General features: G+C 37.2%; 1 protein-coding gene across 8 annotated transcripts in view; it reads right to left on the bottom strand.

The window, feature by feature from the left end:
• Positions 1-13,560, bottom strand: part of Mical (Molecule interacting with CasL) — an 80,605-nt gene that overhangs the window by 28,543 nt on the left and 38,502 nt on the right. For all 8 annotated transcript variants that reach the window (XM_076135387.1, XM_076135392.1, XM_076135391.1 and 5 more), the window contains 9 exons: positions 9,751-9,927; positions 9,143-9,310; positions 8,723-8,807; positions 7,423-7,610; positions 6,574-6,744; positions 5,826-6,023; positions 5,316-5,520; positions 3,767-3,943; positions 1,127-1,300 (listed from right to left, as the gene is read on the bottom strand). In XM_076135387.1, coding sequence (XP_075991502.1) covers positions 1,127-1,300; positions 3,767-3,943; positions 5,316-5,520; positions 5,826-6,023; positions 6,574-6,744; positions 7,423-7,610; positions 8,723-8,807; positions 9,143-9,310; positions 9,751-9,927 — 1,543 coding nt within the window. The remainder of the gene's footprint in view (positions 1-1,126; positions 1,301-3,766; positions 3,944-5,315; positions 5,521-5,825; positions 6,024-6,573; positions 6,745-7,422; positions 7,611-8,722; positions 8,808-9,142; positions 9,311-9,750; positions 9,928-13,560) is intronic.

Genomic DNA, 13,560 nt, shown 5'->3' with positions numbered 1-13,560 from the left:
TGCGATGACCAAGTCGATCTATTTGTTTTAAAGGTATTTTTTTTTATAATTGGCATGATAATAACATACGTAATAACTTAAGACAGAAGGTCCTTTAAGTAGAGACTAAATAGATTAATCGACTTGGTATTATATAGATCTCACAACTTTTTACGGCGAGACTTGAGGTTTTTACAGAATGTTTTTGATGGCATCTCACTTCTTTTTGTAGAGCGAACATAAGTCCAATTTGTATGGAAAGACGTTTTTTTTTCATAATTCAACGTATTTTCCTACGGGAATGTTGTTCAGTTTCATGGGCTAAACACCCTTACCCACCCTATACCCCTTCCCGTTATGCCTCATATAGTAGGTACCTATTTACACCTATTTATTTTATTTTCTACAGTAATAATAATTCATTAACTGCAAATGTAACCTAGTAATCTTATACATTTATATAGGATTACAAAGTTATTGTTGCAGTTAGTGTATTTAGAAAACTGGACCGAAATTAGAAAATATTGAATTTTTCCCATGATCAAGACACTAAACCCTATTTGTATTCTAAATTTTAAGCTTCTAAGTCTGCTAGAAGTACCTTAGACTTTTGATGATCGGTGAGTCAGTGAGTCAGTGAATCAGTGAATCAGTGAATCAGTGAGTGACAAAATTCAAAATTTTAACAAGTTGTCATTCTTAAACTACTGGTTCAAATTGACTGAAATTTTAAATATACCGTGTTTATACAATGACTGATTAGTTGCTGAAAATCCAGGCTTCTTGTTTTATCCACAACGAAATTATAGGGGTGTCAAAAATAGCCCGAATTGCTTCGAGAAAAGGATGTTACGGCCGTGCCGCTTTTTTTTTGCTCGACTTGCGGGGGCACTTCCGTGCCCCCAGATAATATTATAAAGCTGAAGAGTTTGTTTGTTTGTTTGTTTGAACGCGCTAATCTCAGGAACTACTGGTCCGATTTGAATAGGCTATAGGCTATACATCATCACGCTACAACCAATGGGAGCAGAGTACGAGTAAAAAATGTTACTAAAACGGGGAAAATTATGACGCATTCTCTCTTATGAGACGCAAGCGAAGTCGCGCGGGTCAGCTAGTTTAAATTAAGGGTCTATGAATCTCTTACCAAATTCTTGCTGTAGTATATGATAGACTGCTCTCGGCGCGGTAGTAGAAGGTAGCAAGTCTGGTCTATATCGTCGTAGCAACTCCGTCAGCGCGGCCGGACTGGCCGCTGCCCTTATACCCGGCTCTGACCACGCCACCCAAGATACCAGAGCTTCTTCTGATACTTCTGCTTCTGTAAACAGGAATACAGCTGTTAGTAAATAAAAAATAATTATTGAATAAAATAATTATAGAACACAATAATATTACACACTAATAATAGTAATGTCCTCCTAGCCGATATACGGCTACGGCGGTCAGTTTCATTGAAACTGGCCATCTGTGCAGGACTTTGTTTATAGTGTCCAAGTGTGTGCACAATACACAGGTACACTTTCTATTCCTACACTCCCATAGTCCGGTGGGACGGATAACCGACACGTCCAGTGAGAGGTCAGGCGCAGGACCGACGGCTTTACGAGGCACGGAGGTCTTCGGCCTCAACTTCCCAACTCCGGGCAATCTCTAAGAAATTCTTAACAGAAAATCTCAGAAAAGACTAATGTAAGTATGACGATTTAAACAGCACCGAAACTTCACAAAGAATACGGAATTAATTCAATGCAATTAAATAATTGCTTTCTTAATCAAACCTAAATTATGATGCTGATTGGTGTTCGATCAGCATCATAATTTATATATATTTCCTATTGAATAGACAACAACTAGTCATATGACTTTAATAAATGTGTGTTATCTCACTTTACGTATGAGTTTTAATTTTATAATATTTTCAAAATCTGCCATCAGTCACTTGTACACTACATTGTGTAATAGCACGCCAAAAGTACAATAACCAAAAGAACTTAATAGTAAATAGTCACTCATGCTAGAATGTCATAAAACATAGAGACAAGTAACAACAATTATCTCGTATTTTTTGTATTTCTGTATATGTACCAAATTATTATGTACAACTGGTATACAATGTACACTGCCGTAGGCAGCTTATCAGCACGTCTTTACGCTCCATAGAACTTATTTAGACCAAGGGCCATCTGTCCAAACTGTACAAAACTTGAATTGAAATAATTAAATATTTCCCCTTTAAATTCTATAGAAAAAGATTGAATCGCATGTTATTACGGTTCAAAAATTACATCATTGTACATTGTTGAACACGTGTTATTTTGCGCAGCGGCCATTATTATTAGTCTCTGTTAAGTAATAATACGTACGCTTGCACGTGCGAGGTATGCGGTCGCACGATATCGTGAAATCGTGTATGGACTGCGCCAAATTACTTTTGGTGTCTGAATATAGCAGTAAGCCGCTGCGAGAAAGGCAAGAAATAGAAAGAGAATCAGGAGGGAAGTGTAGGTGATGGAGACGAATCACCGACAGTGTCTATTTATTCCAATACCTTAGAGTTTTACATTGAAAAGGTACTTCAAAATAGTTTTTGCCTCGTCCTCTAGAGACGCTGATCAATTTCGATGCAAAATTTTTCGATATAACTATTTCGGCTAGCGCCGGTAGTAGTAGATAATAGCAGTTCTGTTCCTCGTTTTCGTTCATTGCCTTTTTTGCAGCAGCTCGCAGCTATATTCAGGCACACAAAGTTATTTGGCGCATGTTACACGTGCCGTGATTAATTAGAGGGTGAGTCACAAAGAATTTGGGGGTCAGATCAAGGACATAGGGGAGAGCTAATCCGGTTTTTGTATCATATAGGTATACAGGCACACAGACGTATTGGGACCCCTCACCCACAGCCGTCTGCTAGGGGAACATTCAATTAGTCTTTGAGTAGCGACCGGTGTACACAAAAACTAGATTAAAATGATGTACATAGGCTGTACCTGTGTGAGTGCGCGAGGGTCCGCGGAAGGGTCCGAGTAAATAACAAAACAAAATCAATACTGTCTGGACTCTTGCTACTTTTAAAGCAGCATTCGGATTTTATTCAACTGTTATGGTTGGAATATTTGTGATTTAAAACCAGTCTTCAAGATTATTTCTCAAGGGAACGAGTCTCATTGTATACTACGTTTCTTAAGAAATGAAGCTATATCAATGTCATAGTACATTTCTTATGTCATTTATTGCTAAGGATACTTGATTTATAATCGTTTACGATTACGAATGCGGTATATGGTAGCAAGGTTGATGGTGGAAAGATCAAGCCAAAGAGCAAGCCGTGAGTTTCTTGCAGTTTCTTCTCACGAGCAACAGCTTTTCCGAAACGGTGGTAGATAAAAAATATTTTGACGATTTCAAATACTTGTTAAAGTTTATGAAATAAAGAATATTTGACTTTGACTTTGATCTGATAATAGATCTTCAGCAACGACAGACCAAGAAAGAAAAAAATGCGTGTCATGCAGAGTGCACGTACACGCAATCGACGAATACGATAAGCGTATAATCAGAGTAGTTTTTAAAAGTTTTAATGGTATTTAGTGTGATCGGTGATCGGTTTTTAAAGCTAAGCTCTTCTGGTTTAAGAAAGAAATAGTATGTAGTGCCTTGGTAATCAACACTAATTTGAGACCTTTTCTTTCTCTAAGTTCCTAATACATCCATTCATCAAACAATAAATGAACAGTCATACACAATCGCACTTATAACAACGTAACGTAACGTAATCAAGTCATACCTCTACGCCGTTTCCTCTGAGTAGGTGCAGCATCAAGCGGCAACGGTTCATCAGAGTCATAGAATGACGTCACTCGGTGAGGCGTCACAGCCGCGCGGTTCAGGTTGGGATACCTCGTGCCAGGGTCTAGGGTGTACGCGCCGAAGTCACGGTGAAGGTTCTCTGGAGTCGTTTGAGCTGTTGAAGTAAAAATATTCTTATTAGTCTTTGAGGCGCCCATAGCCAGTTGCGCTCACCGGTCGGTAAACGATCTGTGGGTTAAGCAAATCTTGGCGCGGTCATTCCATAGATGGGTGACCGCATAGTGGTATTTGAACTGGGCGTCTCCGTGCTTCGGAGGGCACGTTAAAAGTCGGTCCCGGTTGTTGTCAATTAAGATAACTGTCGTGAAGCCACGTCAAAGGCCTTTGGGCGGCTTGAACAACTTTGACACTAGGTTGACCACTAACCATACGATAAGAAGAAGAAGAAGAATTAGTCTTTGAAATGCTGAAGAAGCACTCAATGAGGCGGGCAAAAATAGGTTATGAATTTATATGTAGACTAACTTATAAACTACCGCGCTACCCACGTGGGTTTTCATGTAAAAAGTAACTATAATATATCTAGGTATTTCCCAATCAAAACTCTTAATCAGTTCTGTTGTTTGTTGCAGAGAGCGTAAACTTTTCGTTTGAATATAATATGAAGATATAAGGACGTAACATACAGAACATAACATTTAACATAGTCGGCTATACCAGCTAAGCCAAACTAAATTAGTTTCGTTTTTATAATATACTAGCTGACCCGGCAAACGTTGTTTTGCCATAAAAATTAAATGAAAAAACATTGTCCAGCGGATAAAATTGTGAACCTAAACCATTCTCAGATCCCCTTGAACACACACAAAAAATTTCATCATAATCTGTCCAGTCGTTTAAGAGAAGTTCAGTGACATACACACTTACAGAAGAATTATATATATAAAGATGGTCATTACTGTTACACGAACATGTAACTCCATTTATTCTTTATCAGATCCATCTCATGTTAAGCTCCTAGCAAACTACTAATAGTTTTAAATTAGTTTATAAAGAAATATAAAATCGCACAGCAGGATTTGATACAATCTAGTCTGTATCATAATCGTATAGGGTTGAAATTGTTGAACATAATATTGCCCCTGTGAGAAATTCGCGCAGCTGCCCTTTGATTTTCATCATGTTATTATTAATTTCAATACATTTCATGTTATTGTAAGTCTGTTTTTATATTGTGCTAAAATGCCAAATATCGACAGATCATCATATCCTAGCGAGGCATCACTCGACAGCTAAGAAAACAACTATGAAATAAGGATTTCTACTTGTAAGTTCGAATAAAGGAATACTTTTAGAATCAATCAAGTTAATAAACTATGATTCTATTATTTTTTTCCGGTTCAAAAGCATATCAGCATATTGGAAGAGCAGCATACAAATCTTTCTTCATTTCTTTATTCATTTCTATACATATGTTTCGCACAAACTTTAGCATTTATAGTAACAGTAAGGTAATGTATGCTCACCTAAAAGCCTATAAATAGACTCCCTCTCAGCGATAACTTCAAGTGGATGTGGTGCAGGGTTCATGCCCCAGGCGCGGACAGCCCAGGCAGCGTCTAGCGCGGATAGAAAACCTCTAGCACAACCTGAGCCGGTCGGCCAGAAAGGCTCGAGTAGACTGTCACCGACTAGCTGGCAGAGCAGACGACGGCCGTGACGTTCGTAAACCTGTACAAAAAAATATATGTTTAATGAGTAACAAAAATATAGTCTATTATAACTCTTTTGAATTTGATATCGAAAACAACGCAAAACTTTGGAACAATGATATATGAAATACAGACGACGAAGGAACATTAAAATTAATTTGTCCATGAATATTTTCAAGTTCTCACATTCCGTTCCATCAGACTGTATTTATAAATTACTATATTATCACTGTCGCCGAGGCTAATTATAAGTCGGGATGAATCGTGATATTCGGAATAGATTCAAAAACAGCAGCAATATACATATTTTTATCTACTACTTACCATACTAGCATTCTCAGCGGCATACATAGAAGTAAAGTCAAACAGCGCGACGTCGGGCTCTCCGTAGTGGTTGAGGGCGAAGTCTCTCAGCGGCATGCGTCCATCGGTGGAGAACCTCGCCGCTTCTTGAGCGTATCTCATCAACGCCGCTCGGTCTACGTTCTCCACGCTTAATAGACGAGACACTTCCGCGTAGTCCTGCAAGTTTACAACAGCGGTGAAGAATTTTCGTTTACAATTTATGGTTTAATGTTTAGAAACCGTAAAACGGGTTGAATTTAAGGAACATTTGGGGTGAATTGAGGATGGTTATTTTGATAACAGAAAGTCAATAAGTCGCACAGAAAGCTAGCTACAAGGTTAATTGTACACGGTCCATGGTAAGACCACTAAAACTATCAATAAGACTGTATAGAACTGAATAATTAGCGTTAAACATAACCATTTTATAAAAATTTTGGAAGTCACTCTTTTTAATGCACAGTTCCTATCTACAGACGCCATTTAAGACATATGGGAACACTGTCTTAAGGTCAAATTAGACAATAGATAAGCAACAGTATCTTGTGATTGCATTCATTGACTTTTATTTTACATTCTTTAACTTTTATTTATTGTATGATAAGTGATCAGCGTAGATTTAAACTGCGTAAGGGCCTTCGAGAGGTCTTAACGACTTTTACCTCAATCAAATGTCTACATAAGACACTGTATATAATTCAATTACTACGATATTTAAGATACTCACATTAAGCAGTACACCTTTATCAAGCAGACTGTGTTTCTTAGCCGTCATGACGAAGTAATGCGTATCATCTTTGTAATAGACTATGTTCTCGAGATCTATGCCCGTCACCTCGTACAGCTCCTTGAAGAACTTCTGATTGAATATAAACGCTACGCCGCTTATTTCTGGCACCTGGTAAGTAAAACACATATTAGTTTAGTTATTTTAAACAGTGTCATTATCTAATATATTAAATTCTCGCGTCACAGTTTTCGTTGCCATACTCCTCCGAAACGGTTTGACCGATTTTGATGAAATTTTGTGAGCATATTGAGTAGGTCTGAGAATCGGCCAAGATCTATTTTTTATACCCCTAAGTGACACTATTTTTGTTTTATGGCAAAACAACGTTTGCCGGGTCAGCTAGTACTATTATAAAACCTTTGCTAAAAGCAGTCGCTATAAAGTAGTTAACGTAGCCTAAAGGAACCTTAAGGATTATAAACAATTCTTATGCGTCCAACTTGAATATGCGCAAAAAGAAAGTGTATCATCTGTTATCTGAATTGAATAGCTGCATTTTTGCTAAGGCGGAAGTGAAAGCTTAAAGTTGTCTTTACTAACGCATTCTGTCGTTAGAAAAGTGATGAACGCGCTCACTTTAAATAATTTCCCCGTACATTTGTATGTGTTCGCGAATAGAATGTCGAATGTAATGGAATAGGATTACAGATGTTTTTTGACATGCTACAATGCGACATTAATTTCCGCTTAGTGTATTTTTGAAGAACACATATCGAAAATATGACTACTCGACTGAGTTTCTCTTACTATACAAACGTCTTTCGATTAAAAACGCAAATCACTCACCGAGGCCTCCTGCTCCGAATGCCTATTAATAAAGTTAGCAGTGATAGCCATGGCCAGCTTCCCTCTGAACTCCTTCCTCTTGAAGCCGTGGAGGGTGTTCCTCTTGCCGTCAGCACCGACTAACGCATCGAACTCGTATTGTGCTACTGGGTGATCGCTTGGTAACACGCGCGCTCGCCAACCTAAAGCTAAACAACGAAAATTGTTATATAAATAATATATACTAATATTATAAAGCTGAAGAGTTTGTTTGTTTGTTTGAACGCGCTAATCTCAGGAACTACGGGTCCGATTTGAAAAATTCTTTCAGTGTTAGATAGCCCATTTATCGAGGAAGGTTAAAGGCTATATATCATCACGCTACGACCAATAGGAGCAGAGTACCAATAAAAAATGTTACGAAAACGGGAAAAAAATTGACCCATTCTCTCTTATGTGACGCAAGCGAAGTTGCGCGGGTCATCTAGTTTATAATATGACTGAATACCACAATACAATTATTTTAATTACTATACTTAAGCTGGGCAAGGTTCTCCTCTTAAATTGAGGGACGGAATAGGTCTTTACTCCACCTCGCTGGGCAATGATCGACTCACGAATTAAGGAAGCGGTTAGGCCTTCTGTCGTATCCCAAACTACTAAATACCTTCAAATTCACAAACTATTTAGGTACCCACTTTTATAAAGAATAGTGTAATTTGAATATAAGTAAATATATTTTCAACATAGACTTAGTTTCAAACATGTCTCGTAATATAATAAGCGTTACTTAAACTGCAAAGTAACTTACTCATTACATTTCGACCCAAATACCAATGTAATTCATTGTATGTACCAAGATCTGCATACTTATGTAAATCCTGTCACACAACGGACATTCATGTGGTAATTCCTTTACTTAACTATTACAAATATTAAAATAATAAACTGCCTCTGTGGCGCAGTCGGTAGTGTATGCGACTGTCGCGCAAGAGGTCTCGGTTTCTAATCCTGAGTCGGGCCAAGAACTCCAAATTGAGATTTTCGGTTAGGAATTATTAAAAAATTGTCCAGATTTAGGAAGTTGTGGTCGTAGACCTCAGTGTTTCGAAGAGCACGAAAAGCTATTGGTCTTACGCCTGACCTCTGGTCACTGGTCGTGTTGGTTACCCTTCCCACCGAGATATGGAAGTAAGCTAATAGACAGTGGGCTTGTGCACACACTTGGATACTATAAACAAAGTCCTGTCAAGTGGTTGATTTCAATGATACTGGCCGCCGTAAATATCGGAAAAGAGGATATTATTAAATTGGTACTTACTTTCTGAATTTTCGCTAACAGTAGGCTCTAAAAGTTCCTCAAAACTAACACCTTCGTGGAATTCCACACCGAGAAGTAATGCCACCTGAAATAAAATTGTTTTATAAGAATATGTTTTTATTTCCATTATTTCCTTTCTTTCTAAGTGTCATTCTTCATCTTAATGTTAAGCATTTGAACAGGTCTTATCGTTATAATACATTAAAATAATAAAATGTGATCTGTAAGTCATATTGACTCAGAACTTAGTTTTTAATAGGAAACAAAAAGTTCTAGGTATAAACCCACCTTCGTTCAATTTACAACTATTTGTCCATTTGTATGACACTTTTATTAAAAATGTCAATGCAAACAATTGATCAAACACATGTTATAAGTTAAAATCAAATGCGTACGTACGCATGTACTTGATTATCTTACCTTCATCAATATACACTGTAACTGTCTGATACTGATGTGGTCTATGGAGCCGGCGCAGAACTTGCCGAAGAACTTCTTAGCGCCGAGGGCCCTCAGGTCCTGGATCACGAAGGGCCACAAGTGCAGCACGTTGTTACGTGACATACGGTCGCGTTTCTCTATTACCACCTAAAAGATACGACAATATTTTATAAACTGTTAAATGACATTGGTTTTTCATAAAAGGCAGAAGGTTCCTTGACATCCAGGAACATCTAAGCTCTAAAACACACTGGGCTGTCATTTTCCTCTTCCTCAACATACCTAGGTATTTAACCCAGCAATAATTAGTAGCATAATACTAGTTGAACAGCAAGGTACTACTTGGTCAATAGTTCGTCGTAGATACTTGACAATCAAACTCGTAGAATGTCATGATAGACATTATCAAACTCATCCAAAAAGATGCACCATTATCTCCATCAGCATGGACATTTGGTATATTTTATCACGCAGGTGAAAATTTGCCACTATGCCTGATCAAGCAACAAAATCATGCACATACCCATAAATCCTTTATTTGCTATCTAATCAAGCTTAAATTATAAAGTTATCAGATAAAGACTTACCACTTTAGCGCCAAGCAGCTGGCACTCGATGGCCGCCCGCAGTCCGCAGGGGCCGGCACCAATGATGAGCACCTTGCCCGACGCGCTCACTCTTCCCTTGCCGTACACCTTGTGGTTGGCGCGCGCGTCGAACTTCTTGAACAGAGCCATGGCTTTCCATGAACTCGCTAGTTTCGCCTGAAATGTTACCATATTGTTAAGAATGGTTACAGATGAAAAAAAAAACATATTAGCTTACGATAAGAGCTAGGAACACTAGGCCTAATATGAGCAACGAACACGAATATTAGTTGCAAATTCGTTAAATAGAGAAATGTCATAAATAACCACCTCCTGAATTTCGTTTTCATACACCGTAGCAGGTACACAGTACCACGTTGGAGTCGCTTCTACTTGATACACAATTGGAAAAGGACTGAATCCAGTGTTCTGACTCAAACAGAATGATGTCCACAGGGGCGATTTTCTAACACTATTGACACCCTAGCAGCTGTAAAGTTTCGCAAGCCTGTTTTCTGCAAGTAATTTTAATTGTCAAATGCTCGCTAGTCTAAAGTACCGACTGTAGGAAATCGACATGTATATAGAAATCAAACGCATTTATTTTCAGTGAAGAATAATCGATCTCTTTAATTCGTTCTTAAATAATTACCACGTCTACTATTCTATTTTAAAATCTTCAATAGAAATCAAATCAACAACCCACAGCAAATCATAAATCCGATCAGACTTTGTAAACAGTCTAGTAAGTTTCAAGGAGCATACAAGAATAACCTCTCGTTATAACTTCTAAACCGAACTGCAAAGGTCGAAGCCGTCTGGAAACTTTCTTCAATTTATTTGACACATTACAAACTATATCGATAAGGTTAACTCGTACATTGCATGTCTTGTCTTAACGTCTACCTGAAGTACAATGTCAAGACCAATCGATGGAAAGCGGAAGCTCTTTGCCTAGCCTTGAATTGTTGATGTGAAAATTGCACTAAACGATGCACCACCGTACGAATGTACATTTTAAATGACATTCAGCCTGTAATTACGTTCACCACAAGTTGTAATATTTCGAACTTGACAGAATAATGTAGTGAGTCATTTATTTAAATGGCAGGTAGAATAATTAAGGCTTTAGGGCTAGGGTTTCCATATCGTAAGGGGACGTGTATAAGGAAAAACCCTTTGGATACCCGCCTTTATTACTATAGGGTACCTAACTTTAGGAAGTACTGTTTAGTTACGAAGAGATAACTGTTAAGGGTTTTGTACCCTAATAACAAATTGTTCTTTGATTGGTAAGCTGCAGGTAGGTGTCTGAGGGGTCAGCTAGTAAATAAATCGGATTTCGATGATTTTAAAACTATTCAGTTTTCTGTCACGCGCCTTTATATGACAACAATAACAACACCCAGAACAAGTACCCAGACCAACTAACAAATATATTTTCTCGGTCATTTTAGGCAATGTTCTTTAATACAGTTCAAGGTATGCAAGGTCCCTAACTCGCACTTAGCCAGCGTGGTGGATTCAGGAATAACCCCTCATTACGGGAGGAGACCCTTGCCCAACAGTGGGAAATTAATAAGTTAACTTTTATTCTAGGCAATGATTTTGCGATAGACATAGGCTTTCCTTTGAATATGTAGAACGAAGTAAATAGAGTAACACGATAATGATATAGGTCTGCAACTTCGCCTGCAAGAGGCCGATGCGTTGTCATAGATAACACTCGGAAGCACCGTTCCACTTACGAAGTTGCTGTTGTTCTACTGTTGCAATGAAAATATAAATATTTATTAATGAGTAAACTGTTTCAATGCCATTAGAAAATGTTTTAAGTTTGCAACCTTAGGCGTTGAAACTAGTTAGCCTTTTTTTGACAAAGTTTCGAGATAAATATTCGTGGAAACGTATGTTAGGAAATAAGGAAATTCCTCTGTCGTATTATGGTTATAGTGCACAATTGATATCAATTTCTGGAAATAATCAATTTGTATTTTTCGAATCAATGGCACGCCCCTTATCACATGACACTAACTGAGGGCGAAACGATGTATGTATGGTACACTTTCGCCAACACCTTCGGGAATAACAGGCATGATATAATGTTTAAATGTATGTAAGAAATTTGTTCAGTAGTCCGGAGAGTCACCCCTTAGAACAATATGTGAAGGACAAAACGCCTGCTTACACCTAAAAGTATGGCAAAGATGATGTTATAAGAAATATAATTTTAATATATCAAGTAAATAGTTAAATAATCTTTGATTAAAACTTGAACCTAATAACAAGTGCATAATAATATTATGAGTCACAACAATACAAAAATCCGGATTTAACTTTCATAATGCACTTAAGTATCAATCTATTTGAAGTGCTTGAGTCAAAATTCTAGGTACAATAATAGGAACCGATAATTATCTATCAAATTATTCACAAATGATAGATAAGCTTCTGTTTTATACGAAGAGTGTAGAATGATTCAGCTATTGGTGATGACAGTGTGTCTCATGACTAATGTGTTACTTTTAGCCGTCACAAGTATAACCCTTCGGAATACGGTAGTTGCATGCCTACCAGTCAAATCAGCTACTCTTTATGAAATGTCAAAAACACATTTTAGTATAGAACTTCATAGTGACGTTACAAGTTTCATATTTTGTCTGTAATAATTTTAATTTCAACATTATGACAACAAAAAATGACATGCGGGCTTATCACGTATCTCAGTTGACAGCTAGTATTTGTCAAATTGATGGTCACTATTCAGTACATTGCTGCTTTGAAGTAACATGTTAATCACAATGTTCTAAGGGAGAAAACAATGTACAGCGTAGTGGCTTTCAAATAGCTGTCAAATGAGATACGTGAATTTTTTTCGAGTAATATTTCGAATATTATTTGATATTTCGTTAACCCATTCAACTAACCATTGACATAATGGTGTCTAAATACCTAGTCAACCGCTGAAACATGTTGACGACTTGTGTCGGAGCTTTTTTACTGACTTCAAAAAGGAGGAGGTAGTATCTCCAACAATCATTTCAGTGACGTGAAGAAACAAAGTCGACGACTTAGGTTCAATGCTGGCGGTTTCTTTCATTCAGCCGGTTTCTTCAACGTAATTAATACATAATAAATTCAACTATTAAGATTTGGTATTGAGAAATTTCTTCCTTTTTTGGTGGTAACAAACTTGTAAATATTTTTCTAACGTCCAATCTAGATGTAACTGTGGCATCAAACCTATGGTCGCGACACGCGGCCGCAACAACAGTGATGCAGACGACTCAACCTGAATTAATATTATTTTGGGTATTTTCTTGAACGTACCTGAGATGTAACAATACTTTTACTGCTTAAGAAATCCCTTGATAATGTAAATATATGATTATAATTTTTCGTTTATTATTGCGTTGATCATTTTAACAGATAAAAAAAAGGTTTATCCGTTGTCTTTTCTTTTGTTTCTGTTTCCATACTTATAGCAATATTACAGAAGAGATATATACGAAATGAATTCAACTTTTTATACAAAATGTATCGATAACTTAATATAATAATTACTTAATAAGGGTAATAAACTGTCACTTTGCTTTGAATGGTGACAAAACCTTCTAGTTCAGTATGTGCATAAATTTTTCATTTAGCTTATATTTTTAATTTTATGTTATTATGCGATTTAAATGAAATAATAAATATTTAATTGAGAGGTTTAGTCTAGTAGACGTACTAGTGCCCTCACTACGTGATTGAGGTAGAACTACAGAGAACAGAATTTGAAAAAGAGGTAGCAGGACGACGCTGTTTTAA

The sequence above is a fragment of the Anticarsia gemmatalis genome, chromosome Z (genome assembly GCF_050436995.1).
Source record: "Anticarsia gemmatalis isolate Benzon Research Colony breed Stoneville strain chromosome Z, ilAntGemm2 primary, whole genome shotgun sequence".
NCBI classification, from domain to species: Eukaryota; Metazoa; Arthropoda; class Insecta; order Lepidoptera; family Erebidae; genus Anticarsia; species Anticarsia gemmatalis.
This window is presented reverse-complemented; position numbering and strand designations above follow the sequence as displayed.